The sequence below is a fragment of the Hyperolius riggenbachi genome, chromosome 12 (assembly GCF_040937935.1).
Source record: "Hyperolius riggenbachi isolate aHypRig1 chromosome 12, aHypRig1.pri, whole genome shotgun sequence".
NCBI classification, from domain to species: domain Eukaryota; kingdom Metazoa; phylum Chordata; class Amphibia; order Anura; family Hyperoliidae; genus Hyperolius; species Hyperolius riggenbachi.
In genome coordinates, this window is record NC_090657.1 from 175,207,997 (window position 1) to 175,235,368 (window position 27,372).

A 27,372-nucleotide genomic window follows, 5' to 3' on the forward strand; every position below is an offset into this window, starting at 1 on the left:
TGACTAATTTTAACACCTCCATGAAGGTTTTCTTTATACTGGATTTTGGGATGCAAACAAGAAGTGGGCCTGCCAGAGGAGGGGCCCTAACTCAAAAAACTAACAAAAATAGTCAGTGCAAGCAAGTTCGGCCGGCGGAGCAGCAGTTGGACAGCACTGACATAAGATATTGATAGATGTACAGAGATGGAAAATGGTGATAAATGTCAGGCCTCTTGCACACTATACATGTGATTTACCGTAGATGTTTTTAATACAATCCAATTTTTGATTCCGATTAAAAAAAAGTATGGTACTGCATGCTGCTATGTTTTTTAACCACTTAATCTTCCGGGCGGTACGCAGTTGCAGTGGCTGCGTCCGCAGGATGGATTTTTTTTTAATAAAAAATGTTTTTTAATTTGTTAGCTAGCACTAGGCTAGATAACTATGTGTCCCAAGCCCCCCGGCACCTCTCTGAGCCCCCCGATCGGCGCCGGCTATATTTACCCATCCGCGATCCCGCAAGAGCCGCAGCTTCTCCATTCAGCTTCACCCGTCGCTATGGTGACGATCGGACATGACATCATCGACGTCATTGCGCAGTCCCGATACTCCCCATAGCGAAGCCTGGAGCTGATTGGGAGGCTGCGCCATCTCGGGATCCCTGAGGGTGCGTATAATGGTGGCGATCGGTGGGGCCCGGAGGGACTTGGGCCACATGGTTAGCTAGCGAATCGCTAGCTTAACAAAATAAAACACTTTTTATTAAAAAAATTCTTCCCGGGGCCATGTGATTCCCTGCGGTGGCTAGCCCAACCATAGGTCGGGCTTACCGCCAGGGAGGTTAAGTACCACAGGCTTACACCCCCCTAGTGATCAGGCCATTTTTTACAATTCAGCACACTGCAGCTTTAACAGCTCACTGCAGAGCCATACAACTGGGCACACTAATTAATCTGCCCCCCTTTTCTTGCCACCAACAGAACTTTCTGTTGGTGGCATCTGATTGCTGCTGCAATGTTTTTTTGTTTTTGTTTTTTTTATTTAAGATTGCAGCGCTGTACAAATACCGGATCTTTTTTTTTCTATTTTACAGCCTGCCAGCTGCTGATCGCGGCTGGCAGGCGGCTGGCAGGCTGAACACGGAGCTCCACTCCATGTCTCAACAGGAAACGATCATGCATAATCCACGCCCCCCTGCTCTTGACGCCAATCGGTGTTAGGCGGTCCTTGGGCTGCTACACTCCCGCCGCCGATCGGTAGGCAGTTGGGATGGGGTTAATCGGAATCAAACATCGGATCATATAAAAAAATCGGAATCACAAGAGGCCACACAGTGGAAAATGTAGTTCTATGAAAATGCAAAATTATGAAAAGTTGATTAGTGAGTTGCCATGCAGGAGGGTTTTCTAGCCAACCAACTTTTTCAATTTCCCTGAAATAGTGGCAATTTCAAACACATGTATGTTAAATTATACAATATCTTAAAAACTTCCGGTCAACTGAAAAATTGCATTGGTTTGATCGAATCAAATCAAAATAAAAAAATTGTACCGTGTATGGCCACCTTCAGCTTTATGGGGTAGTTACTTCACCGCTGTCATAAGATTGTTTGCCATGTTTGTAATGCATTCACCATCCTTACCAATGTATTGTAGAAGTACTGTGAGACATGGCGGGGATGATGGAATGAATGGTCTGAGAGCCGTCGAATCAGAACACGTTCTCTTTCCTCTCCAGGCGGACTGCGCGGTGCTGATCGTGGCTGCTGGTGTGGGTGAGTTTGAGGCTGGAATATCCAAGAACGGCCAGACCCGAGAGCACGCCCTCCTGGCTTACACCCTGGGTGTGAAACAGCTCATTGTGGGCGTGAACAAAATGGACTCAACTGAGCCTCCCTACAGCGAGAAGCGTTACGATGAGATTGTGAAGGAGGTCAGCGCCTACATCAAGAAGATCGGTTACAACCCGGCCACTGTGCCTTTCGTGCCTATCTCTGGTTGGCACGGGGACAACATGCTGGAGCCCTCTCCCAATGTAAGTGCCTTAATACCCCCGCTCTTTAACTACAATAGCTTGTGAATGTGGCACAACAAAAAGCTGTGATCTTAGGGCCTGTTTCCATTATGACGAATTTGCATGCATTAGCCGCATGCAAACTCACATACGCAATGTATTTCAATGTGCCTGTTTCCATTACAGGCGAAAATCGCTTCCCCCCCCCCCCGGCATAAAAAAAACCAAACGGACGACTCCGTAACAATTTTCCGCACAGTTATTGCGTTTTCATGGGGTTTTTTGCATATTTTCGTGTGCATATGCCAACAGTGATGAGTTACGACAGAAAAAAAAATTGCTTACACTCGCGAACTCACATGAAAAAAGGTTGCAAACACATTCAAATTTGCATACGCATGCGAATTCGCGTGCAAATTTGCTTGCTTGTAGTGGAGACAAGCCCTTACACCAATCCTTATATCTCCCAACAGCCAATCAGATTTCACTTCAGTGCAGTAAATGCAGTTAAGATTGACTGTAGCGTCTGAAACCTGCAGGAGAATCAATTGTTCTGGGTTCTATTAGCAGTGTCAAAAATATGACTACGGTATGTAAAGATCTGTACACACACTAGATTGAAGTCAGACAAACAAGGGACGTCACGTAGACAGCATTATAGCAAAAAGAAACGACAAGTCGTTTAAACGACATTGTTCACACACACCGATATTTTAAAGGATTATGTCGTTTGAATTCTGTGTGTGCGAGTGGAAAAGACATTTCACACGACATGCGAGCATGCTGGGAAACAATGTCGTTTGAATGACATTATACAAACCCTGCCAACTGCACAATGCCTGCCCATAGCAGCAAACATTAAAGTAAAAAAACTGTATTGTATTTTTCAGAATATAGGATTCTCCGGAATATAAGACGCACCTAGGTTTAGAGAGCAAAAACCAGGGGAAAAATATACATATAATATATACTAAGCCTGGTGCGTCCTTTGTTCAGGAGCGTCTTGTAGATGTCCTCCTGTGTCCCCCATGTGTCCTCTTCGTCCCTTTCTGTCCCCTGTGTGGTCCTGAGTTTCCCTATGTCCCCACTGGTCCCCCTGTGTGGTCCTGAGTTTCTCTGGGTCCCCACTGGTCTTCTTGTATGTCCCCCACTGGTCCCCCTGTGTGGTCCTGTGTTTCCCCTTTGCTCCCCTTGTGTGTTCCTGTGTGTCCCCTCCGGTCCCCCTGAGTGATCCTGTGTGTGGTCCTATGTGTCCCCTCTTGTCCTGTTGTGTGGTTCTGTGTGTCCCCTCCTGCCCCATGGTGTGGGGTGAGCTACGCTGCTGCTCGTTATTTTTACACACGGGGAGTGGAGGAGACGTGTGTGTGTGTGTGGGGGGGGGGAGCAGAGGACCACACAGGGGGACAAGGCCAGGAGTCCCCGACGTCATGGCGGGTCTGTGGCTCATATCGGCGAATGATCATAAGTCGGGGACTCACTGTCTTTGGAATATGAGACGCAGGGACTTTTTCTCCCCATTTTTTGGGGGAGAAAAAATGCATCTTATATTCTGAAGAATACGGTTTATATTTTTAATAAAAACAAAAAAAGTGAAGTGCTTTTTTATATTGTATGCATGCTTGCTGACTTTTAATGGACCGCAAAAATGTTTACAATATACAGAGACGATTGAAGGGGAACTGAAGTAAGAGGTATACGGAGGCTGCCATATTTATTTCCTTTTAATCAATACCAGTTGCCTGGCAGCCCTGCTGATCTATTTCTCTGCAGTAGTATCCGAATAACACCAGAAACAAGTATGCAGCTAGTCTTGTCAGATCTGACTTTAAAGTCTGAAACACCTAATCTGCTGCATGCTTGTTCAGGGGCTATGGCTAATAGTATTAGAGGCAGAGGATCAGCAGGGCTGCCACGCAACTGGTATTGTCTAAAAGGAAATAAACATGGCAGCCTCCAAATACCTCTCTCTTCAGTTCCCCTTTAAAGAAAATTATACTTATTTTGGTACAAAAATCATGCAGAAATTAAACGCCGGGGAGGTTAAAGTTCCGCAGCCTTCAGGCTGGGTTCACATATGACATTGCATGAAAGGCTGCATTTTTATGTCACGTTTTATGTTAATGTTGTGTGCATGTTTTGGTTTCACTGCGTTTTTGGTGCATTTGCTATGCGGTTTTTCATGGGTTCATGCGTGCGTTTTAATGCATTTGCGGTTTGCATATACAAAACGCATATGCGTTTTGTATGCGTTTTTATATCTTCATTTATGCAAATCAGATTGAAGACAGCAGGAAGCGAAAATACAGTAAAAATTAAATATTTTTGGGAAAAAACGCATATAAAAACGCATACCACTGCGTTCCAATTAACTTTCATTATGTGCGTTTTGGCAGCATTCCTGCATATTATGCAACAAAACCAGCATTTTGAAAACGCAGCTTTAAAAATGCATATGCGTTTTATACGCGTTTTTTCATGCGGCCCATACACTTTCATTAGAGGCAAAAACGCAGCATTTTCCGCAATGCTAGTGTTTCAGCTATGTGTGCACCCAGCCTCAGAAGTCCACACATCACGGAGTGCTTCTGAGGACGGCCCAGCCATACTCCATACACACATCATATTTTGATTGGCCAGTCTTACCACTACTGTGTAGTATGAGAGCTTTCTTGCACAAAGTATTCCAGATCTGTAGGTCTTCACACTGCGTGGAGGTGCTAAAATTGGCCATTTGTTGACAAGTGAAAATTGGATGTGTGTATTCACCCCAAATCAAACACTGAAAACTGATTTTCCTTGGCCAATGCGATCGTTCTTTATCATCTCAGATGACAATCTAGTGTGAGTACAGTTCCCGCCATGTTGCGTAGGGATCCGCCCCGCCGAGTTACAAATTGAGTTACACTGAATGAGCTCTGCCGTTTGGCCTCTCGGCTGGCACTGGTCACCCTTCTCTTTCCATAGAGCAGGGTGCTTAGCTGTAGTTAAAACTAGGGTTGCAACGGTATGAAATTCCACGGTATGATAACCGTCAAAAAAAATACCACGGTATGACGGTATTACGGTATACGGTATTAAACAATTATTTGGACCTGGGCCCCACCCCCTTACATTAAATAATGTGCCCCCACCCACCAGTAATAGGTGGCAGCAGCATAGGCAGCCAGGGATAGGTGTAGCCAGTGGTAGGTGGTGCAGCATAGGTAGTCAGGGATAGGTGTAGCCAGTGGTAGGTGGTGCAGCATAGGTAGTCAGGGATAGGTGTAGCCAGTGGTAGGTGGTGCAGCATAGGTAGTCAGGGATAGGTGTAGCCAGTGGTAGGTGGTGCAGCATAGGTAGCCAGGGATGGGTGTAGCCAGTGGTAGGTGGCCGCAGCATAGGTAGCCAGGGATAGGTGTAGCCAGTGGTAGGTGGCCGCAGCATAGGTAGCCAGGGATAGGTGTAGCCAGTGGTAGGTGGTGCAGCATAGGTAGCCAGGGATAGGTGTAGCCAGTGGTAGGTGGCCGCAGCATAGGTAGCCAGGGATGGGTGTAGCCAGTGGTAGGTGGTGCAGCATAGGTAGCCAGGGATAGGTGTAGCCAGTGGTAGGTGGTGCAGAATAGGTAGCCAGGGATAGGTGTAGCCAGTGGTAGGTGGCCGCAGCATAGGAAGCCAGGGATAGGTGTAGCCTGTGGTAGGTGGCCGCAGCATAGGTAGCCTGTGGTAGGTGGCCGCAGCATAGGTAGCCAGGGATAGGTGTAGCCAGTGGTAGGTGGCCGCAGCATAGGTAGCCTGTGGTAGGTGGCTGCAGCATAGGTAGCCAGGGATAGGTGTAGCCAGTGGTAGGTGGCCGTAGCATAGGTAGCCAGGGATAGGTGTAGCCAGTAGTAGGTGGCCGTAGCATAGGTAGCCAGGGATAGGTGTAGCCAGTGGTAGGTGGTGCAGCATAGGTAGCCAGGGATAGGTGTAGCCAGTGGTAGGTGGTGCAGCATAGGTAGCCAGGGATAGGTGTAGCCAGTGGTAGGTGGCCGCAGCATAGGTAGCCTGTGGTAGGTGGCTGCAGCATAGGTAGCCAGGGATAGGTGTAGCCAGTGGTAGGTGGCCGTAGCATAGGTAGCCAGGGATAGGTGTAGTCAGTGGTAGGTGGCCGTAGCATAGGTAGCCAGGGATAGGTGTAGCCAGTGGTAGGTGATGCAGCATAGGTAGCCAGGGATAGGTGTAGCCAGTGGTAGGTGGTGCAGCATAGGCAGCCAGGGATAGGTGTAGCCAGTGGTAGGTGGCCGCAGCATAGGTAGCCAGGGATAGGTGTAGCCAGTGGTAGGTGGCCGTAGCATAGGTAGCCAGGGATAGGTGTAGCCAGTAGTAGGTGGCCGTAGCATAGGTAGCCAGGGATAGGTGTAGCCAGTGGTAGGTGGTGCAGCATAGGTAGCCAGGGATAGGTGTAGCCAGTGGTAGGTGGTGCAGCATAGGTAGCCAGGGATAGGTGTAGCCAGTGGTAGGTGGCCGCAGCATAGGTAGCCTGTGGTAGGTGGCTGCAGCATAGGTAGCCAGGGATAGGTGTAGCCAGTGGTAGGTGGCCGTAGCATAGGTAGCCAGGGATAGGTGTAGTCAGTGGTAGGTGGCCGTAGCATAGGTAGCCAGGGATAGGTGTAGCCAGTGGTAGGTGGTGCAGCATAGGTAGCCAGGGATAGGTGTAGCCAGTGGTAGGTGGTGCAGCATAGGCAGCCAGGGATAGGTGTAGCCAGTGGTAGGTGGTGCAGCATAGGTAGCTAGGGATAGGTGTAGCCAGTGGTAGGTGGCCGCAACATAGGTAGCCAGAGATAGGTGTAGCCAGTGGTAGGTGGCGCAGCATAGGTAGCCAGGGATTGGTATAGCCAGTGGTAGGTGGCGCAGAATAGGTAGCCAGGGATAGGTGTAGCTAGTGGTAGGTGGCCGCAGCATAGGGATAGGTGTAGCTAGAATTAGGTGGAGAGCCAGAGGGAGAGAGAGGGGAGTCAGGGGACAAATACTCACTTGTCAGCAGCCAAGTCCTCAGTCCTAAGTGTTCATTCACTTAGAGTGCAGAGACGCTGGGCGGGAACGAGCGTCATTGATGACGCCAGCCCAGGACTCAGGAGAAGTGCTCTGTATAGTGCGCCGCTAGTGGGAGCCCGGGAGGCAGTCTGTGCGTTCCAGCAGCCGCGTACTCACTGGACGCGCGTCATATCCGGCGCCTGAGAGCCGACTCACTGAGTGGTGACGGGCGGCAACGGGCGGCGAATGCGGAAGTAGAAAAACCGGTATTTTGACGATGTGCATGGTATGATAACCATGCACATTGAAACCACCAACCCTAGTTAAAACTATCAGCTGAAGCAATCACCAACCATCATTCCAGGTCCAGATTTGCCTATCCCAAATTCCCTTCCCCACTGCATAGGGCAAATCAAGTATTCTGTGATTATGCACAACTGAAGAGAGAGGCATATGGAGGCTGCCATATTTATTTCCTTTTAAACCATGCACATTGCCTGGTTGTCCTGCTGAACCTCTGCCTCCAATACTTTTAGTCATAGACCCTGAACAAGCATGCAGATCAGATGTTTCAGGTGTGTGATTCAGACACTATTGATGCATGAAAGATCAGCAGGGCTGCCAGGCAACTGGTATGATTTAAAAGGAAATAAATATGGCAGCCTCCATATCCCTCTCACTTCAGGTGAACTTTAAGGGGCCAAGTACACTGGCCCTAATAAATGCTTGTCTATGTGAGACTCAGACACTCCTGAATATAAACGGTCACCATGACATTTGTAACATTGGCAATTTATATCTAGGAACTGTAGGAGATGCCTTCAAAAACATTAACTGACTGTAAAAAAAATAAACTAAAAAGGAGCATAAGCAAAAAGACACAGGCAGTAGTTACTGTAAGTGGTGGACAAAGCGTTTCGTGTAATATTCACCACTTCATCAGGTCTGTAGACAAATAGCTGAAGGAACCCTGATGGCCATTATAGGTTAGTTTCTGTGGGTTAATGATATGCTTTGAACGCTTTTAGCCCTTGAAAAGCACACTTTAGTTGTTTAGTCTTCGAGTGGCTTTTATAACATGGTATTAATTAATCCCATGCACCGGAATGCCATGATCACTTCTCCCTGTGGTCGCTGGTGTCCTCTTTCTTTGAATGACTTTTGAATGAGTAACAGCAGCAGTCCGCTAATCTATTTTACACAACGTTAAGGTGTTGGTTATCTACTTCACAGGGTACCCTCCTCCCCGGGGATCATGTGATCTTAGTTATTAAGGTGCCCATGCATCTATCGACTTAGCAGCTGATTGAGTACCCGATTTGACTAATTTTGAGACAAGCATGTCGATCGGACATCCTGCAAGATGTTGGGCAATCATGGTTGATCGAGTACGTGGCGGTAATGGTGAATGATATCGGGATGAGCGATGAATGTGAGGAAACCTCCGACACTGTCCCCCCCTATTGTCCAATAAGTCACCCTTACACCCCCTCCCCCCCCCTCCTGCCACTGTGATCCATACATCACCAGCCCGTGTCAATCACTTGTCCGCTGCTGGCTCCGTCCTCCATCCTACACACGCTCCACGTGGTTGCCTGGATACACGTAGGCGTGTGACATGTATGGATGGAGCCGGAGCCAGCAGCGGACAAGAGGCAGACATGGACAGGTAATGTATAACTTACACTGGACAGCGGGTGGGAGGAGCACAGTGACTATTAGGGGAGAGCGTTGGGGCGGTCGAGGCAGCGAATGCGGCGCCAGAAGGGCGATTCCGGATTTATTTAAACACGAAATTGATCGGGAATCGGCCTGTGGTGTATATGGGCAGCTGACAGATCTCTCTCAAATCAGATTGGATTAGAGGGAGATTTGTGTCTTGGTCGATCTGCCCATCATCTCTAGATGTATGGCTACCTTAAAGCGAACCTAAGATGGTTCACTATCGCTACTTTATACTTACCCGGGGCTTCCTCCAGCCCCATGAGCAGCGCAGTCCTCTTCAGCTCCTCCTTTCTGGTGGTGCAACTCCCGGAATTCCAGTCAGCATCCGCCAGTGGAGGGCTTGCGCACATGCGCGGCTCAGCCACGCGCCCCCCCCCCTCCTCGTGCTCCCGATCCCTGGAGCATTCAGAGAAGGGCCTATGAGCTCTTCTGCTAGGGGGCGGGTCTAGGGACAGAAGCCAGACATCAGGGTAATCGGTAAGTGTAATTAACTTTATTTAAAAATTAAAACGCTCAACCCCCAAATCGCTGCAAAATCGTTTTTCAAAGCGATATAGCATTGAGCACAAATGCGCCCAAAATGCTCCATGTCCTGCAACTGTGATAAACCCTAATCGCAATCGCACTAGTGGCTTCCCCAACATCTAATTATAGTGACGAAGCATTTTTGGGAAATATTGGTGATCCAAAAATGCTGCCAAAATCGCTCTTATGGGCCCCAGCCCAGGGAAGCTCCGAGTGGATTAAAAAAAAAAATCTACTTACCTGGGGCTTCCTCCAGCCCCTGGCAGCCATCCTGCGCCCTCGCCGCAGCTCCGGTGTCCCAGGGTACCCTCCAGTGAAAATGCCGACCTCACCAGGTCGGCATCTACTGCGCTGCAGCGTGTGACTCACGGAGTTGCACTGACATCATCCAGACTGTACTGTACAGGCACAGAACCAATGCACCTGCGCAGTACAGTCCGGATGACGTAAGTGCGACCCTGAGAGCCGCTCGCACTGGTACAGTGGACATCTTGCACCAGAGGGGACCCCGGGCCACAGACGGAAAACGGAGCTGCGGCGAGGGCACAGGACGGCTGCCAGGGGCTGGAAGAAGCCCCCGGTAAGTGGATTTTTTCATTTTTAATCACCTCGGACCTTCCCTTTAAAGTGGACAAGAGTGCGTATATTCAGCGCCAGTCTGCACTTAATATGGAAAAGCAGTGTCTCCTCTCCTCCCCTCACCCCTTCCAGCCTCTCCATTTAGCTACACAGGGGGCTGACTCATCGCTATCATCTCCCTGGTCCCGTCCAGAACATTCCCCGGGCATCGGATCCTATAAAGCCAGTTATAAAAAGACCCCGGCCCTTTGCTAGCGGACCGTCTGCCGTCCAAACAAGGCTCTTACATAGCTCACCTTTCAGCGTGCGTCAATACTTTGTCAACCGTGTGGCTAGAAGGGAGTGGGCGGAGCCACTATACCTTCCGAGGAGACTTAAAGAGGAACTGTAGTGGAAATAAACTGATGAGTAAAATTGCTTCTGTTTATTTCTTTTTAAGCAATACCAGTTGCCTGGCAGTCCTGCTGATCTGTTTGGCTGTAAAAGTGTCTGAATCACACACCTGAAACAAGCTTTTGGCTAAGCCAGTCAGTCACACTTCATTCAGAGCACCTGATCTGCATGTTTGTTCAGGGTCTCTGGCTAAAGGTATTAAAGGATCGGCAGGACAGCCAGGCAATCTGCATTGTTTAAAATGAAATAAGTATGGCAGCTTCCAACTCCCTCTCACTTAAGGTGTCCTTTTCATGCACCATATTACTGAGGGTCTCAAAAATGTTCAACCCTTACCTCTCCATCAAAATACACCAAATGGTCTCCTGATCAATGTAACAAGTACCAAGCATACTTGAGTTTGAAATCTATTGTTGGGCAGACAATTTACCCATTTTAAATTCCTGCCAACCCTCCACTGCTGGCCAAGGGTGTGTTTGTTTGAATTGTTTACATTTTCAAACATAACCAAGTTGTGGTGTTTTTGTTGTGGTTTAAATGAAACTCATTTGAGTTCTGGTAGGACTCTGCAATGGCCTGGACTTCTGGGGTTCAGAAGGTTGTCTAGCTATTAAGTTTCAGAAGTAAAAATCGTTTTGACATATGTTACGTTCCTTCATGAAGGTCTACAGTCTTATCATCGCTTTCTTTCCCCCCTCCGATTCTATTGCCCCCTTCTGGTTACCACGCCTGCAGATGCCCTGGTTCAAAGGATGGAAGGTGGAGAGGAAAGAAGGCAACGCCAATGGAGTTTCTCTCCTGGAAGCCTTGGACACGATCTTGCCCCCAACTCGTCCCACAGACAAGCCCCTGAGACTTCCCCTCCAAGATGTCTACAAGATCGGAGGCGAGTAACCAAAATTCCAGAGCTGTTGTCTTGAGATGGTTATACATGTGAGGACAGTGCTAAACTCCGACCCCATGGGAAGGAACTAAGAGTGGCAGCTATCACAGAATAATTTTATCCTCCAGTAGAGTAGATATATGGCTACCATGCAGTGTACATGTGTTATAAACTGGCGAATGTAAGAGAGTGTTCTGGAATCTGTGGAATCTGAGGGTTTGTATGGATGTCTTCCTCCTCCACAGTTACAGAGTGCCCAACAAGCTTATGGTGAACCAGAACTCCTATGAGTGTGTAAAGGGCTAGAAAGGACCAAAAAGCCCTCTTACTAAAATGTTATAGAAAACAGGAGTTTGCTTTCTTAAAACAGAGAGTATTTGCAATAATTCAGGTTGGAGTGTGCTTCTGAGGTGTCCCACAATGCATCACTGCTAAATATGCAAATCACCCATTGTTGTCCCTGTAAGCTAGCCACACCTGCAGATCCGCTGGAATGCAATGATGTTATGCTTGTTATTTGTACATAGCCATAATAATCCAACATGCATATAGACTGTTTCATACTGGTTGGTCTTTATCAGTGCATGGCATGGATTAATGTGGCTCTATGGGGTAGGACTCGAAACACCCAGTGTTACAGACTACCCAGCAAGCTCATGGTGAACCATAACTCCTCTAGAGATTCGAGAGGAGAGTTTGAGACTTAAGATGTAGAGGGCCACTGAGGTTTAGGCCTCTGGTCAGTCTCCAGCTCCTGGTTTGGCTGGTCCAGTTGGGGAAGCACTAGTCATCGCCACCCTTTGGAGACTACTCCAACAACCTGGAGGACACCTGGGCTTGAATCTGGCTGTCCAACCTTTGGCTTGGCTGCTCGCTGTTTCCGATGCTACTTAGGCACCTTCCACTGATTACTTTGGACACTGTCTGAATAGTAGCAGCTGAACTTAAATCTAATAGGAAGCAGAAAAAAAACCCTCAAAACAGATACTTACCTAAGGAGAGGGAAGGCCTTGGTTTCTATAGAGAGTCTTCTCGTTCCTCTCACAGTCCCCGCATTCCAGCACTGGCTCCTCCATTGGAAACCCCCGCTGCGGGAGGCTTCAGAAGTCTTCGGGAGCCCGAGTGCTGCTGAAGATGGGCGGCTTCATACTGCGCATGCGCGAGAGAGGGTGCTGCCGCAGGCACAGTATGTAGTGGCCCATCTTCAGGAGCACTCGGGCTCCCGAAGACTTCCGAATCTTCTGCGGTGGCAGATAGCAGTATTCGACTAATCAGCTGGATACTGCTACCAGGGCAGCCAGCAGTGGAACTCGGGGACCGTGAGAGGAACGGGAAGGCCGTATAAGACACAGAGCCTTCCCCCTCCTTAGGTGAGATACGTTTTGTTTTTTTTTGCTTCCCATTGACATTAAAAGACAACTGAAGTTAGAGGTATATGGAGGCTGCCCTATGTATTTTCTTTTAAGCAGTACTATTTGCCTGTCTATCCTGCTGATCCTCTGCCTCTAATGCTTTTAGCCATAGACCCTGAACAAGTATGCAGCACACCAGGTGCTTCTGACATTATTGTCCGATCTGACAAGATTAGCTGCATGCTTGTTTTTGGTGTTATTCAGACACTACTGCAGCCAAATAGATCAGCAGGACTGCCAGGCAACTGGTATTGTTTAAAAGGAAACAGATATGGTAGCCTCCATATTCTTCTCACTACAGTTGTCATTTAAAATTGTAATATTTATTTCCACTTGGACCTCCAGACTGGGTAGATGCACCTGTGAGTAGCTAACAACCTCTACAGTGAAACAGCTTCTTTGATTACCATAAGTGTGATCGCCACTGGAGACTGAGGTCTGACAGCTCGTGAGTTAGGACTGCTGGGGTGACTTGAGGTCTGTCTATATAAAGTTGGATTAGCTAGATTCAGTGTTAGATGGACAGTAACGTGACTGAGGTCATGGCAACTCTACATTCCATGCCTTTCAGGTATCGGCACTGTTCCCGTTGGCCGAGTAGAGACTGGCATCTTGAAGCCTGGCATGGTGGTGACCTTTGCCCCCGTCAACATCACAACTGAGGTGAAGTCTGTGGAGATGCACCATGAGGCTCTCAGTGAGGCCCTGCCTGGCGACAACGTTGGCTTCAATGTTAAGAACGTCTCCGTCAAGGACATCCGCCGTGGCAATGTCTGCGGTGACAGCAAGGCCGACCCGCCCCAAGAGGCTGCCCAGTTCACCTCTCAGGTCTGTAAGCTCCTGGAGACAATGTGGAAACTGGGTTAGAGATACTTGGATGGTTGGCCATGCTCTTTATGAGAGATCTCTGCACATGGTGTGGAGTAAGGAGAAGCTTGGTTTTCCCTAAACATCATCTTATGAGATAATGAATTGTATGCGTAGTACAGCTAAGATATAGAACATTAGTAGCAAAGAAAAGTCTCATTTTTTTTCCAGCACAAGAGTTAAAAAACTTCAGCCGTTATTTATGCAAAAGAGCTTCTCTAAGTTATTCAACCCAACTTTGGTTGAATACAACCCTGTTTTCTGAAGCACTTAAACAGCCAAGAAACAGTGAGAAACAGCTTAAAATAAGGTTTTACTGCAGGGAGGTTCAAAGGGTCATTTTTTCTGCTCAGCTTAAAATACAGTGTGTGGTTCTAAAATTGCAAATGTGACAGAATGATGCAGTTATAAAAAATAAAAATACGAGACTCTTTTCTTTGCTACTAATGTTCTATTCATTTTCCATGCTACACGTACAATTCATTATACTATACGTTTTTTTTTTCTTTGCCTCAGGTTTTCTTTAAAGAGAACCCGAGGTGGGTTCTAAGAATCCAATTAGCATACAGAGGCTGGGTCTGCATATAATGCCCAGCCTCTGTTACTATACTGAAGCTGTGGTGAAATAGAAAAGGGACGGGAGGAAAAGCCGGGAGCCCAATCTGGTGCAGTATTGCAAGTTTTGATGGTTAAATCAACATAAAATCCTATATTGTTGTACTCACAAAATTGGGTTGCAGGCTAAGCAACCACTTTGTGTGCATGCGGGGAGGTACCGTCCCCGCTCGGCCTTGTCCGTGGGTGGTCGCTGCTCCTTCAAAAAAATCCACTTGCCAAAGTGGTGACCCCAATTTGAGGTAAACGTCAACACGATAGGGTAGGAGGCGCCAGTAATAGACAAGTGTTGTGTTATACGACTATGATACATTAAATGCCAGTATGTTCATGTAATGAAAAGTAAAAGATGATCCTACCTTAAAAAAGTAGTCCATCCATTTAGTAGTATAAAAGAAAAAAACCTTTATTGGGCACTTTAAAATGACAACGCGTTTCGCGGAACATCCACTTCCTCAGGTCGAGTGCTGTGCCCTCAGGGCAATAGAGCAGCTATCTCAGGCGCCTGTGATAGCTGCTCTATTGCCCTGAGGGCACAGCACTCGACATGAGGAAGCAGTTGTTCCGCGAAACGCGTTGTCATTTTAAAGTGCCCAATAAAGGTTTTTTTCTTTTATACTACTAAATGGATGGACTACTTTTTTAAGGTAGGATCATCGTTTACTTTTCATTACCTGAACATACTGGCGTTTAATGTATCATAGTCGTATAACACAACACTTGTCTATTACTATACTGTCTCCCCTAATCTCCCCCCTGCGCTCTGCTATGCCCCATAAATCAATCGTCATGCTGGCGACACGCAGCCGGCTGTTTACATGTGAAGTGTCAGTCTGTCGCTCCCCCGCCTCCTCCATAGCGCCAGTCCCCGCCCGCGTCTCTTCCCTGCCTGCTGATTGGAGGGAAGGAATGCGGGCAGGGACCGGTGCTATGGAGGAGGCGGGGGAGCGACAGACTGACACTTCCCATGTAAACAGCCTGCTGCAAGTCGCCAGCATGGCGATTGATTTATGGGTGACAGCAGAGCGCAGAGGGGGGCTGGGGGAAAACAGTATAGCAGCAGAGGCTGGTCATTGTATGCAGAACCAGCCTCTGTATGCCAATTGGATTCTTAGAACCCACCTCGGGTTCTCTTTAAGCTTCCAGCTCCATGAGGTGCTTGGGGGTCCTCCCTGGCCAACTCTTCGTTCGCTTGTAAATAGCTCCTGGTAATCTGGCCAGTTGTGGGAAGTCGTGCGCTTCTGGGTACGCATGACTCAGCCATGCACACGCCCCCCACCATGCTTCTGTGTCCCGCAGGCGCAGAACGCTCCCAGGTGCAGGAGTGCGATGGAGGGTGCGCACACGGCCAGCCGCGCATGACCAAAAGAGCGCAGCCGTCCGGATTACTGGGAGCTATTATTAGAGAACCGAGCGACCGGAGAAGACGGCAAGGGACCCCCCGCACCTCATGGAGCTAGAGAAAGCCCCAGATAAGTATAAATACACCATATTATGCCTTCTCAGGTTCTCTTTAAGATTACTGACAATTTTGGCATTTTAACTGTGTTACTATTGATACAGGAATTGCTTTTTATTACTTATGCCATCAAAGTGATATGGGGAAAATTAAGGCTTTCTATGGGTGACTTTTTATTTTCAAGAATTGTTTAATGTTAAGGCTGGTTTCACACCAGGACGTTGCGTTTTAGGGGACGTTATGGTCGCATAACGTGCCCCTAACGCAACGCCTGGTGCTCCCTGCTTTGGACGTCAGAGTGAGCCGCGTTGTGCAGCTCACTCTGGCGTCCGTGATGCCGTGATGCGTACTCTTGTGCGCATGCGGCATCACGTGGTCCCGCCGGCCAATCGCAGCACAGAGCGGCCGCTCCAGGAAGTAAACACTGCACGTCACTGAGTGCAGTGAATATTAATTAGCCATTTGCCTGGCCGCTCTCCCCTCCTCCCCAACGTTACTGAGCATGTGCAAGCAGTCTAACGCGGCTCTGCTGCTTACAAAGTACTGCATGCAGTACGTTACATTATGGCGCAGCGTTACACTGTAACGCAACGTGGCCACTGTGAACAGCCCATTGATTTTTCACTGCTGTGCGGTGGGGTGCGTTACAGGCTGCTCTAACGTGCGCCTGTAACGTCCCACTGTGAAACCAGCCTTAAGGCATTTTAATTGGGAAAAATAGACACATTACATATTTTTCATGTTTGAGCCCTCCTAATTTTCACACAAGTTCTACAGTTTAAAAAAAAACAAACCTCAAAATACATTATTTGGCTCGTCCCGGTTAAAATGATACCATACATGCCATACTTCATCACTAGTCCGGTATGTAGCGCACCATTATCACCAGCCTGTGCTTCTGTAGCAATTGCATGCAAACACTGTCACTTTAACTTTTTGTTAAAAAAAAAACCTTTTTAAACTCGAAACTTTTTTATGAATGATTGCTGCAATGGCACATGGCTTAGTGCAGGAAGTGACTCTCACATTCAGTAATCTTTAGTGTAGCCAATTGAGACATGAGACTCTCTCATCAGTGTACGTAAGTGGTTAAAGTGTACCTGAGATGGGGAAAAATAAAAACATTTATACATACCTGGGGCTTCCTCCAGCCCCCTCCGGCCTGATTGCTCCATTACCGCCTTCTTCTGCTGCAACTGGCCAGGCTAGGACAGTCGGTGTGGGCACAGTCCGGCTATGCTCAGTCCCTCATCGTGACCGTGAACGTTCTGCGCCTGTGCAGTACTACTGCGCAGGCACAGAACACTCCTGGGTACCAGGGCTGCGGAGTTGGAGTCGAGGAGTCAGAGTCGGGGCAGTTTTGGGCACCAGGAGTCGGACTTGGAGTCGGAGTCGTTGATTTCATAAACTGAGGGGTCGGAGTCGGATGATTTTTTGTACAAAATCCACAGCCCTGTTAAGTATTAAACTAAGGAGTTTGAGTCGAGGAGTCGGAGTCTGGGCCATTTTGGGTACCTGGAGTCGGAGGCGGAGTCGTGGTTTCATAAACTGAGGAGTCGGAGTCAGAGTTGAAGTCGGAAGATTTTTGTACCGACTCCACAGCCGTGCTGGGTACGCACATGAGCAGTATGTCCCAGACCAAAAGACTTTCTGGGGCAATATTCCGAGGCTGCAGGCAGCAGATGGCGGCAGCGAGGGAGCGATCAGGCTGGAGAGGGATGGAGGAACCCCAGGTATGTATACATTTTTTTATTTTGCCCCATCTCAGGTTGAAACAGCATAGATTATGGCCTCAATTCACTAAAGTAGTGTAATAATTTAGGTCGGTAAAATACCGCCAATTTTTTTTTTTTTTACACTTTTTTTTCGAATACACTAAGATTTCCTGCATGTGGTAGAAGTTTGGTAATATTCCAGAAAAAAAAAACATGCTTCAATTCACTAAGCCCTGCTTGGTAAAAGTCACCAGCTGTGGAACAGCTCAGGCAGGAAGCTGTGAGTCTTCCCACAAGTGGTGTGCATGATTCGTGATTTTTCTGTTCAATGCATCCTTGGCATCCCTTTAGATGTGCTGCAGCCACAACTAGAGGGAGCTCTTCTGTGTATCAGTATATAGATATGTGTATCTAAAGGGATACAGAAAAAAAATCTAAATGTCTCCCTTCTTCTGCTCTGCCGTTCTGAAGTCCCGCCCTCCAGAGTATCGGATCAAATAGGGTGAGAAGCAGGGCTGTGTGGTTCTCCCTGCTACGGCATGGATATTGTAAGTTACCGGCTGGTCAGAGCTGGAGGTAAATACTATATGCTTTTAATCTACCGAATGCTTTAACCTTTGTGAATTACAATTTCTTGAGCTATTTTACTTTTCAGTATAGTAATAGGTTTATTGAACTGGCATTTGGCAAGGTGATCGGTAAAATCAGCTGTTTTCTGCATTACTGAATGAGCTAATGCTTAGTGAATTGAGGCCATTGTGGAATTAGTGAGCAAGAAGTATCTGCTCGGATAAATAGGAGATTTTTTTTTTACTGCAGGCACTATAACTGCTTTAAAAGGGTTTATTATTTTTGGACTAGAGTTCCCCCTAAAGTCTAGGCCTGTCCTACTCTCGCCCCAAGCTTATAACTACCGGTGTTCCCTCATCTGCAGGTGATCATACTGAACCACCCTGGCCAGATCAGCGCTGGATACTCCCCTGTCATTGATTGCCACACCGCCCACATTGCCTGCAAGTTTGCCGAGCTGAAGGAGAAGATCGACCGCCGTTCCGGTAAGAAGCTGGAGGACAACCCTAAAGCACTGAAGTCCGGAGATGCTGCCATCGTAGAGATGATTCCTGGAAAGCCCATGTGCGTGGAGAGCTTCTCCCAGTACCCTCCTCTTGGTGAGTACCTTCCATGACAACAATACACATGCACTATAGAGCTGGAACATCTACAAGGCAACCGAGGAGCCCAGGAACCAGGCTTCCACCTCCTGTCCTGCCTCTTCTCCATTAGCCTCTTTCCCAAAAAAGGTTGGTGGCCTTGGGCTTCATCTCACCTTAATCCCTGTCTGGGTTGCTGTACCTTGGAATGTACCATCAAATAAGGGCGGCTGGAAAGTAGGGCGTGGGGTAGAGACAAAACTTTAAAACATTGTCTATAACTATACTCGATAATGTTTCTTCATCTTTGTCTGCGATAGAATAATGTTAAAATAACAGTAATAAAAGGGCGCCAAAATCGTAAAATATTTCCTATAACAATAAAAACTACAGTATATTTACAGTTGTAATAAGCATAGTAAAACATTGGGTAAATATTACCAATATTTTACTACTACTAAACCTAACCCTACATTCACACAGAACCCTCCCCTTACTAATGCCTTACCCTAAGACCTCCCCTGGTGGTGCCTAACCCTAACCCCCCCCCCAGTGGTGCCTAACCCTAAGACCCCCCTGGTGGTGCCTAATGCTATGACCCCCCTAATGATGCCTAACCATAAACATCGCCCCCCATGGTGCCCAACCTTAAAACCCCCCTAATGATGCCTAATCCTAAAAACCCCCTGGTGATGCCTAATCCTAAGACCCTCCCCCCTGATGGTGCCTAACCCTAAAACCTCCCTTCCTGATGCCTAACCCTAAACCCCCCTTCCTGACGCCTAACCCTAAAATCCCCTTTCTCCTCTACAAGTAACGTTAATACAAAAAGCGATACATTTATAAGACAGTACATTTCAAAATGATCAAGTACGAAATTATAATTTTCAAGTCGAATTTCAAAATGATTAAAATAAAAAAAGTTAAAATGATAATTTACAAAATGGTAATTGTCAAAACAAATTTAAAAACCATATTTTTCAAAACAATTCTCAAAACTTAACATTTCGGTTGGATAGCCCGACGCCTGCTATTTATCGGACGCCTAAATGTCTTCTTTGGCACCCACTAGCCGATATTTTGCCTTAGCGCCTATGGGGCACCCCAAATAGTCCATTAGCCCCAGGCTCCCACATTTCCTGACTCCCCTTGGAATTGTTTTGTTCAAGGTCTGAAGTAGTCTAGGTATCTTCTAAGAGGCCACAATGCCAAAGAGCCTGTGGAAGGTGAGAGTAGCCACACACAACTTAATCTAGTCAAATCAAAACTTGATTGTGTTGTCAAATCTCTATATGGACTCTATCCCGCAGAAATGAATATCTTGGGCTTCTTGTGATCATTAACAGACTCCACCTCTTGCTTCTTTTCCAGGGCGTTTTGCTGTACGGGACATGAGGCAGACTGTGGCTGTCGGGGTCATCAAGAACGTGGAGAAGAAGAGCGGAGGTGCAGGCAAGGTCACCAAGTCCGCACAGAAGGCCCAGAAGGCTGGCAAATGAATCGTAGGCTCCCTGCGCCTGGCACACAAGCCCTGCCCCTCCGAGAGGGTCCGCCCCCTTCCCTTTGAGGTGCACGTCAGCCCATCTGCTTGTAAAAGCCTATACGTCAACGACTGGATGCTTACAATTAAAGTCCAATGGAAGTTCTTTAAGAGGAAAAGCATGCCCTACCGTGTGACCCCCGAGTGTCCATTTTACCAGTAAAATCGGTTCAACATCATGAAATATGGCTCTGGGCTTTCTTTCAACTACTTCTGTCTGATGACCACCCTTTTAGTCATACTGTGTCTTGTTAACTTATCTGATTTAAGTGTACCTGTAGCGAAAAAAGTGCCCCCATATGGGTACTTGCCTCAGTAGAGGGACGTCTCTTAATAATCCAGAGGCTTCCTCTGTACTCCACAGGCCATTCCAGTGCTGTGTCCTCCCAAAAACTGTTGACAAGCCCTGGTAGACGGCTCATTCCTGTGCAGCAGCACACACTCGATTGAGCTTAGCTTTTTCTGCCAAAGCCTGAGCAGGTCCATGCTGAAGTGCCATATGGCCGTTCTCTTTCTTGTTGGGATCACACCCGCAAGCTCCCGGAGGAAACATTGCTGGAACAGCGAGGTGGAGGGAGACAGGGGAAGCCTCTGGAGGGTACAGAGGATGCAGCCCACTTGCTTTGCTATTGGTATGTTATCTGCTATAATTATGACAGCAGAGCACGAGCAGTAGGCCAGGCGCTGATTTTATGGGCTCCTGACCCTGTGATCACTATGAGCCAATCACAGCCAATCACAGGGTTCACATGGTCAGGAGCCAATGAAGTTGTCTCCAGACTGGCTCATAATGACAGTACAGCAAATGGGCTTCAGGGGCACGATCGGGAGCGCGCAGCGTAGAAATTGAAATCTACGCCCTAGCAGGGATAACAGGTCCCAAACAGGGCGTAGATTTCAATTAGCAAGATCTGGAGGCACTTAATATAACAATGGTCGCTACTAGGGATGGTCAGTGAGATGCGAATAATTCCAAGATGATGCAGAATTTACATTAATTTTAACTCAAACTTTCACAGCTTGAAAACAGACCAATGAATTGAAGCCGCTGCGTTATTTGACTGATCAGTTTTCAAGCTGCATACATTTGCATAAACATTAGTATAAAATATCCATCAACTCAGAATAATTTGCATCTCATTGACCGTTTCTAGTTAGGTATGGCCTCCTAACATACCTACATAGTTAAAGGGAACCTAAACTGAGAGGGATATGGATGTTTCCTTTTAAATAATACCAGTTGCTAGTCAGTCCTGCTGATCTTTGGCTGCAGTAGTGGCTGAACCACGCACCAGAAACAAGCATTCAGCTAATCCAGTCTGACTTCAGTCAGAGCACCTGATCTGCATGCTTGTTGAGGGGCTGTGGCTAAAAGTATTAGAGACACAGGATCAGCCGGAGAGTCAGGAAACTGGTAATATTTTAATAGGAAAAATCCACATCCTTCTCAGTTTAGGTTCCCTGTAAGCTGAAAGAATGAATTTTGCAAAGTTCAATCAAATACTTGCAGAACCACATATAATCAGTGGCGTAGCAATAGGGGGTGCAGAGGTTCCGCATTGGGGCCCCTGGACCAGAGGGGTCCACTAGGGGCCCTCTTTCATCCATCTTATTAGCTTTTCATTGGTGCTATGCTGGTAATGAACACCTCTATATGTGCATTGAACAGTGGTAATCCTTACCTAACTGTTTCCTCAGGCTAAGAATTGCTGCATTGCTTTAAAACCACCGCAGCGCTGTGTGCAGCGATTCCTATGGCGTATACCATCCAATTACCCGACGCTTGGAAGTGCTGTACAGTAAACTGTGCAGTGCTTCCGATTTGCAATCTGCGGTTTTTTTTTTGTTTTTTTTTAGTAAAACTTAATTATACTCATCAGGCATCCTTCTTCCGTTCATAGCCCTGCCCCCTAAAGGAAGAGGTCATAGGTCCTCTATGACCAATCAGAGAAGCGCCTGTGATCTCTTCCTTTGGGGGCGGGCTACGAACATAAAAAGGAAATACAGAGGCCCGGTAAGTTGGTAAGTATAAAAGTATGATAAAGTTTTTTTGTTTTAAGGCTAATCGCTCAGCCTCCCCAAAGCGCTGCATAATAGCTTTGATAAGCGATTTATGCAGCGCTTATATACTTTGCATCGAGCGCAAACACGCTCAAAATGCTGCATGTCTTGCGATTGTGATTACCCCTAATAGCAATCGCACTAATGGGTTCTCCCCGCTCATTTGCAAAGTGTTTTTGAAAATTGTTGGCGATCCCAAAACACTGCAATAATCGCCTTAGTGGGTTCCAGGCTTTACTCTGATTACACCTCTCTTAGGCCTCCTTTCCACGAACTGTTGAGCTGTGTAAAAATTGCGCAAAAGGTGGATCAGCGCAACACCAGGCCGCCTCCGAATGGCCTCCATCAGAGATGCGCTGAGCCCCCCCAGGAACTACAAACGCACCTTGAACCCAAACAGAAGCTCTGCATATACACCAAAAGCATGGCTGTTAAGTGGGAGCAGCTGACCAAAAACGAATTACATTAGTACATAGCAAGGAAATGAGCAGCGCTACTTAAAAACAGACTAGTGCCTACCTGCAAAATAGTGCAAGCCCCACTTGTGGGATATAATACACACCGAGCATACACATGACCTGTCTACCACTAGAGGAGGATGTTGGTTTCCATTAACAGCTTGCATGCAACCTATTAAGTACTCGTCCCTCGCACTGCGAAGAAGTCAATCCTCCATCGGAGGGGCCTAACACTAACTAAATCCTAACCTATGTATATGCATAGCCTGGGTGCGGCTAATCAAATAAAATTGAAAATTGCGCAAAAGGTGGATCAGCGCAACACCAGGCCGCCTCCGAATGGCCTGTGTGCTCAGCAAGCGGTTACCAGGCAGAAATAAGCAGTTATCATGCAGCAACGAGCAGTTACTAGGCAGCAGTGAGCAGTTACTAGGCAGCAGTGAGCAATTACCAGGCAGCAGGAGGCCTGACACTGCAGATGTCCTTGGAAGGTTTTGGCTCCATAACAATAGAGTGCTTGGGGCCCCATGTAAAACTCGCACCGGGGCCCAAAGCTCCTTAGTTATGCCACTGCACATAATCCTGTAAGGGCTTGTTCACACCTAGGGCGTTTTGTGCATTTTTTCAACGCCGGCAATTTTAAAAATCACCCTAAAAACACTTGTGCAATGAATCCCTATAGGATAGTTCATATCAGCGCCATTCATCAGCTTTCCGCTCAGCAAAGTGATGCCTGTACCATTTTTAGGGCGATTTTGCTACAATGGAAGGTATAGGAGAAAAGCTCACAAAATCGCCTTTTGCGGCAATTGCGTTCGCGCTTTTAAGAATAAATACATTGCATTTATTCTTTTTTGGGTCAAATAATTCACTTCCTGACTTGCGTCAGGAAGTAAAAAAACAAATGGCTTTGGCAAAAGCGCTGTACACAAAATCGTAGCACGCAGGTAAGCCCCCGGAGTGGGAAAAAAAAATCACTCACAAAATCGTAAAACGCTGGCGTTTGCGATTTCGAATTTAGATGCGAACAAAGCCTGAATGAAGGTACTCAGGATTCACAGTCTATGTACAAAAGGTGCAACCGTGCAAACGGCAAATGCAAATTCATGCGACGCCTGTGGCGTCATCAACGTGTTTCTCCAAAGCAAGTGCTCACAGTTGAGGAAAACCACACGACTTCCCAGAAGACTAGCATCAAGGAAACAAATGACTAGGCATAGCGATGGTCAATGAGATGCAAATCATTTCCAGTTGTTGCTGCATCTACTCGAAAATTTTGTATGAAAATGTGTGCAGCTTGAAAATGGACCAATTTCCCTTTAGCAGGATTTGATTGGTTCATGTTCAAGCTGCATAAATTTGCATATAAAATTTGCATAATGCTGAATCAACTCAAAATGATTTGCATCTCATTGACCATCTTTGCTATGTAAAGGCAGGTTTATTGGACAAACTATCGGCAATGTACGCAACACTTGGTGCCTGTGCGGTGTGTGGTTATACAAGTCGGTGAGTCTTTAAGTGGGTGTAAGTGGGTCCAGTGTGGCACCACAGCTGATTCACCTCATTCAATGCTTGTTGACGTGGGTTGCTCATTCTGATTCCGTGGGGTTGAAATTTCCGATTAGAAATCCGCTTTTGTGATTGTAATTTTGCAGAAATCCGCAAAAATCGGATTACTGCAGTGATTTTTGACCAATCTCAAAATTCCAATTTCTGATATTTTATTTTTTGCATTGTTTGATGCAAAAAAAAAAAAGACAAATAAAATACTCTGGGAAAAACCTGAAATGGGTATAAAACGTAAAAAACGAAACCGGAAACTGGCATTGGCAGAAATCGGAGTTCCCTAGTGGTTGATTGTCAACCACGTCAACAAGCATTGAATGACATGATTCGGGTGTTGTGCCTCACTGGATCCACTTTCACCCACCTAGAGACTCATCCACATTTGTATAACCACACGCCACACATGCACCAAGTGTTGTGTACATTGCCGATAGTTTGCCCAATAAACCTATCTTTGGATAGTGCCCAGTCATCTGTGTAATCCTGCACCTCCCTAGACCCTGGGTGAGCCACAGATAGGGGAAAAGAAAAACCCTTAATAAGCGTGGCACTTTTGGGGCCGTTTTCACATGGATGGCTGAAGGCCACACTTGCTACACAGCGGGGCCTTTACGCCTACATGTGCCTACCAGCAGCCCAAACCAATTATCTCATGCCATAAGTGCAAGTGCCACTGTGTTCAGATGTGCTTTCATTGCACGGATGCCCCTCACTGCCTGCGCCGAGGAGTACTTATTGCAGCACTGCATCATCTGTTGGGCCCAAATTTAAATTGTTGATATTTTACAAGGCACTACCCAGCACCTATTCTAACCTTAACCTTGTGCCATAAGGGCCTAACCCCATACTTAATGCCTAACCCTATCTCCCCCTGTGGGTACCCAACTCTGACCTCCCATCTAATGCCTAACCCTACCTCTCCCTGCAGGTGCCTAACCCTGACCCCCCATCTAATGCCTAACCCTATCTCCCCCTGTACGTGCCTAACCCTCCACCTAATGCCTAACTTAGCCTCCCTGTAAGAGCCTAAAAAGAAGTTCACCTACCTAATGCCTAACCCTAATCCCCCTTGTAGGTTCCGAACCATACCACCATACCACACCTATTGCCTAACCTTGCCTGCCTAATACTAAACTAGAAATCGTGTGCCCAAAAGATTGATATTAGTAGTTGATTGTCCACGATTGGCTACGGCTATTAAATACTATGTAGTAACCGGTCAACTACTATCCGCATCGGGCATCCGAATGACTGCCTGGCCGCCCTATTACCGAAAATTAACACAGGCGTCTATTAGACATCTATTAGACAGCTGCTGATTGTGGATCCCAAATGACCTGATCCGCGCACCCGATGCATGCAACCACCCAGTAGATACACAGGAGCATCAGACGGACAGAAAAGGCACCACCTGCCACTGCCTATGTAGACGAGGCCTTATCTTCTAATGGGACTTCAGATGGCTAGCAGATACAAATCCATTTGGTGGTGTTTTTCTCTCTGTTGACCACTAAAGAGTCTACTGAAACCAAAGGACACCTCTACTCAAGTCATAATCCACTGAGGTGAACTATGGGTTTAAAGGAGGGAAGACTTTAGACATAGAAGCACGTTACAGTTGAAAGACAGAGTGAAGGTGACTGACCAGTAGATGGCAAGATGGTAAAGGTGTTTTCTCCAGCTTTTCATATGGTTTAAAAGGATTGCCGCAACCTAATAAATCCTCCACACATATTTATGACCCTCCTACAATTAGGTTTACTTAAAAACTTTGAAAATATAAAGTGTTTAGATGCCTCAAAATAGCTTTGGTGACATTATCATTGAACTCCTCCAACAAGACAAGGCTCTTAGGAGGGCTTGATACTTATAGAGGTGCAGGCAAGAAGCAGCCAAAAACGTAATGGCATAATGGGCCAATTTTGCTTACTGAACAGTTCAGCATGATTGGCCCTAAGATTCCGCATGTGGACGCATCTTAGTGCAAAGGAAAATAAGGATGGTGTAAAGGAGACTGGGGTTAGGCACAAGAGGTGGAAGGACTTCAGAGTTAGGCAGAAGAGATGGGAGGAGGATAGGGTTAGGCACAGGAGGAGGAGGGAGGATGCTAGGGATAGATGGGAGGAGCAAGGCTGCCACCAGAAATTTTGGGGCCCCTCACACATCATCAGGCCTGCCCCCCCCCTCCCAGGGCCCACCCACTGGTTGCAGTGCCCACCCACTAGCTACCCCACCCCCATGTCCGTGCACAATGTGTGCTGCGGCGAAAAATGTGCATGGCTCCGACACTGAAGAAAGTGGCATGCACAGCGTGATGCGGCAAAAAGTGGCATGTTGTGGCCGGAGCCAAAATACAGGTAGTCCCTGGTTAACAAATGAGATAGGGACTTTTAGGTCCATTTTTATCCTTTCTCTGTTCTCTTTTGTCCCCCTCTTTTCTTCCTGTGCCTCTTTTGTCCCCCTCTGTCTCACCTCAGTTTGTGCCTCTTTTGTGTCCCTCTGTGTGACCTCATGTTCCCGTCTCATCTCTTTTCTCCTTGTGCCTCTTTTGTCCGCCTCTGTTCCCCCTGTGCCTCTTTTATCCCCCTGTGTTACCTCTTGTCCCCTTCTGTCTCAGCTCGTCCTCCTGCCCTTGCCAGGTATAGCTGCCCCCAGTATAGGTATCCAGGCATAAGTGCCACCAGTATCAGTAGCCAGGTATAGGTTCCCCCAGTATAAGTAGCCAGCTATAGGTAGTGCCCCAGTATAGGTAGCCTGGTGTAGATGTCCCCAGTATAGGTAGCCTGGTTATAGCTGGTGCCCCAGTATAGGCCAGCAAGATACAGGCGCCCCAGTATAGGCCAGCAAGATACAGGTGCTCCAGTAGAGGTATTCTACTATAGGTGGTGCCCTGGTATAGGTAGCCTGGTATAGTTGCCCCCAGTATAGGTAGCCAGGTATTGGGTGGTGCACCAGTATAGGTTAGCCAGGTACAGGTGCCCCCAGTATAGGTAGCAAGCTATAGACGCCCCAGTATCAGTAGCCAAGTATAGGTGGTGTCCCAGTATAGGTAGCCAGGTACAGGTGGTGCCCTCAGTAAAGGTAACCAAGTATAGGTGGTGCCCCAGTATAGGTAGCCAGGTATAGGTGGTGCCCCAGTATAGGTAGCTAGGTATAGGTGGTTCCCGCACCAGTATAGGTGATGGCCCAGTATAGGCATCCTGTAGCCAGATATAGGTGGTGCCCCAGTATAGAAAGTCAGCTGTAGCTGGCTCACTCATCTGCTCCCCACGTGCTGGAACGCGGTGTGCTGGTTAGTGAACCACAGGCCCGCAGCCTGCACATGCGGTTCTTCCAATGCTTTGTTGGGAGCCCAGGGCCCCCAGAAGCTCAGGTCCCCTCACTGCAGTGTCAGTGTCTCCCCCCCCCCCCCCGATTGCTGCCCTGGGGA

At 47.4% G+C, this 27,372-nt stretch overlaps 2 protein-coding genes across 12 annotated transcripts in view; one reads left to right on the forward strand and one right to left on the reverse strand.

Annotated features, from left to right (window-relative positions):
- Positions 1-20,038, forward strand: part of EEF1A2 (eukaryotic translation elongation factor 1 alpha 2) — a 51,883-nt gene extending 31,845 nt beyond the window's left edge. For both annotated transcript variants that reach the window (XM_068263701.1, XM_068263702.1), the window contains exons 4-8: positions 1,723-2,019; positions 10,948-11,098; positions 13,079-13,335; positions 18,098-18,332; positions 19,686-20,038. In XM_068263701.1, the coding sequence (XP_068119802.1) occupies positions 1,723-2,019; positions 10,948-11,098; positions 13,079-13,335; positions 18,098-18,332; positions 19,686-19,813 (1,068 nt within the window). In that variant the 3' untranslated portion in view covers positions 19,814-20,038. The remainder of the gene's footprint in view (positions 1-1,722; positions 2,020-10,947; positions 11,099-13,078; positions 13,336-18,097; positions 18,333-19,685) is intronic.
- Positions 1-27,372, reverse strand: part of PPDPF (pancreatic progenitor cell differentiation and proliferation factor) — a 230,667-nt gene that overhangs the window by 98,365 nt on the left and 104,930 nt on the right. The window lies entirely within an intron of this gene.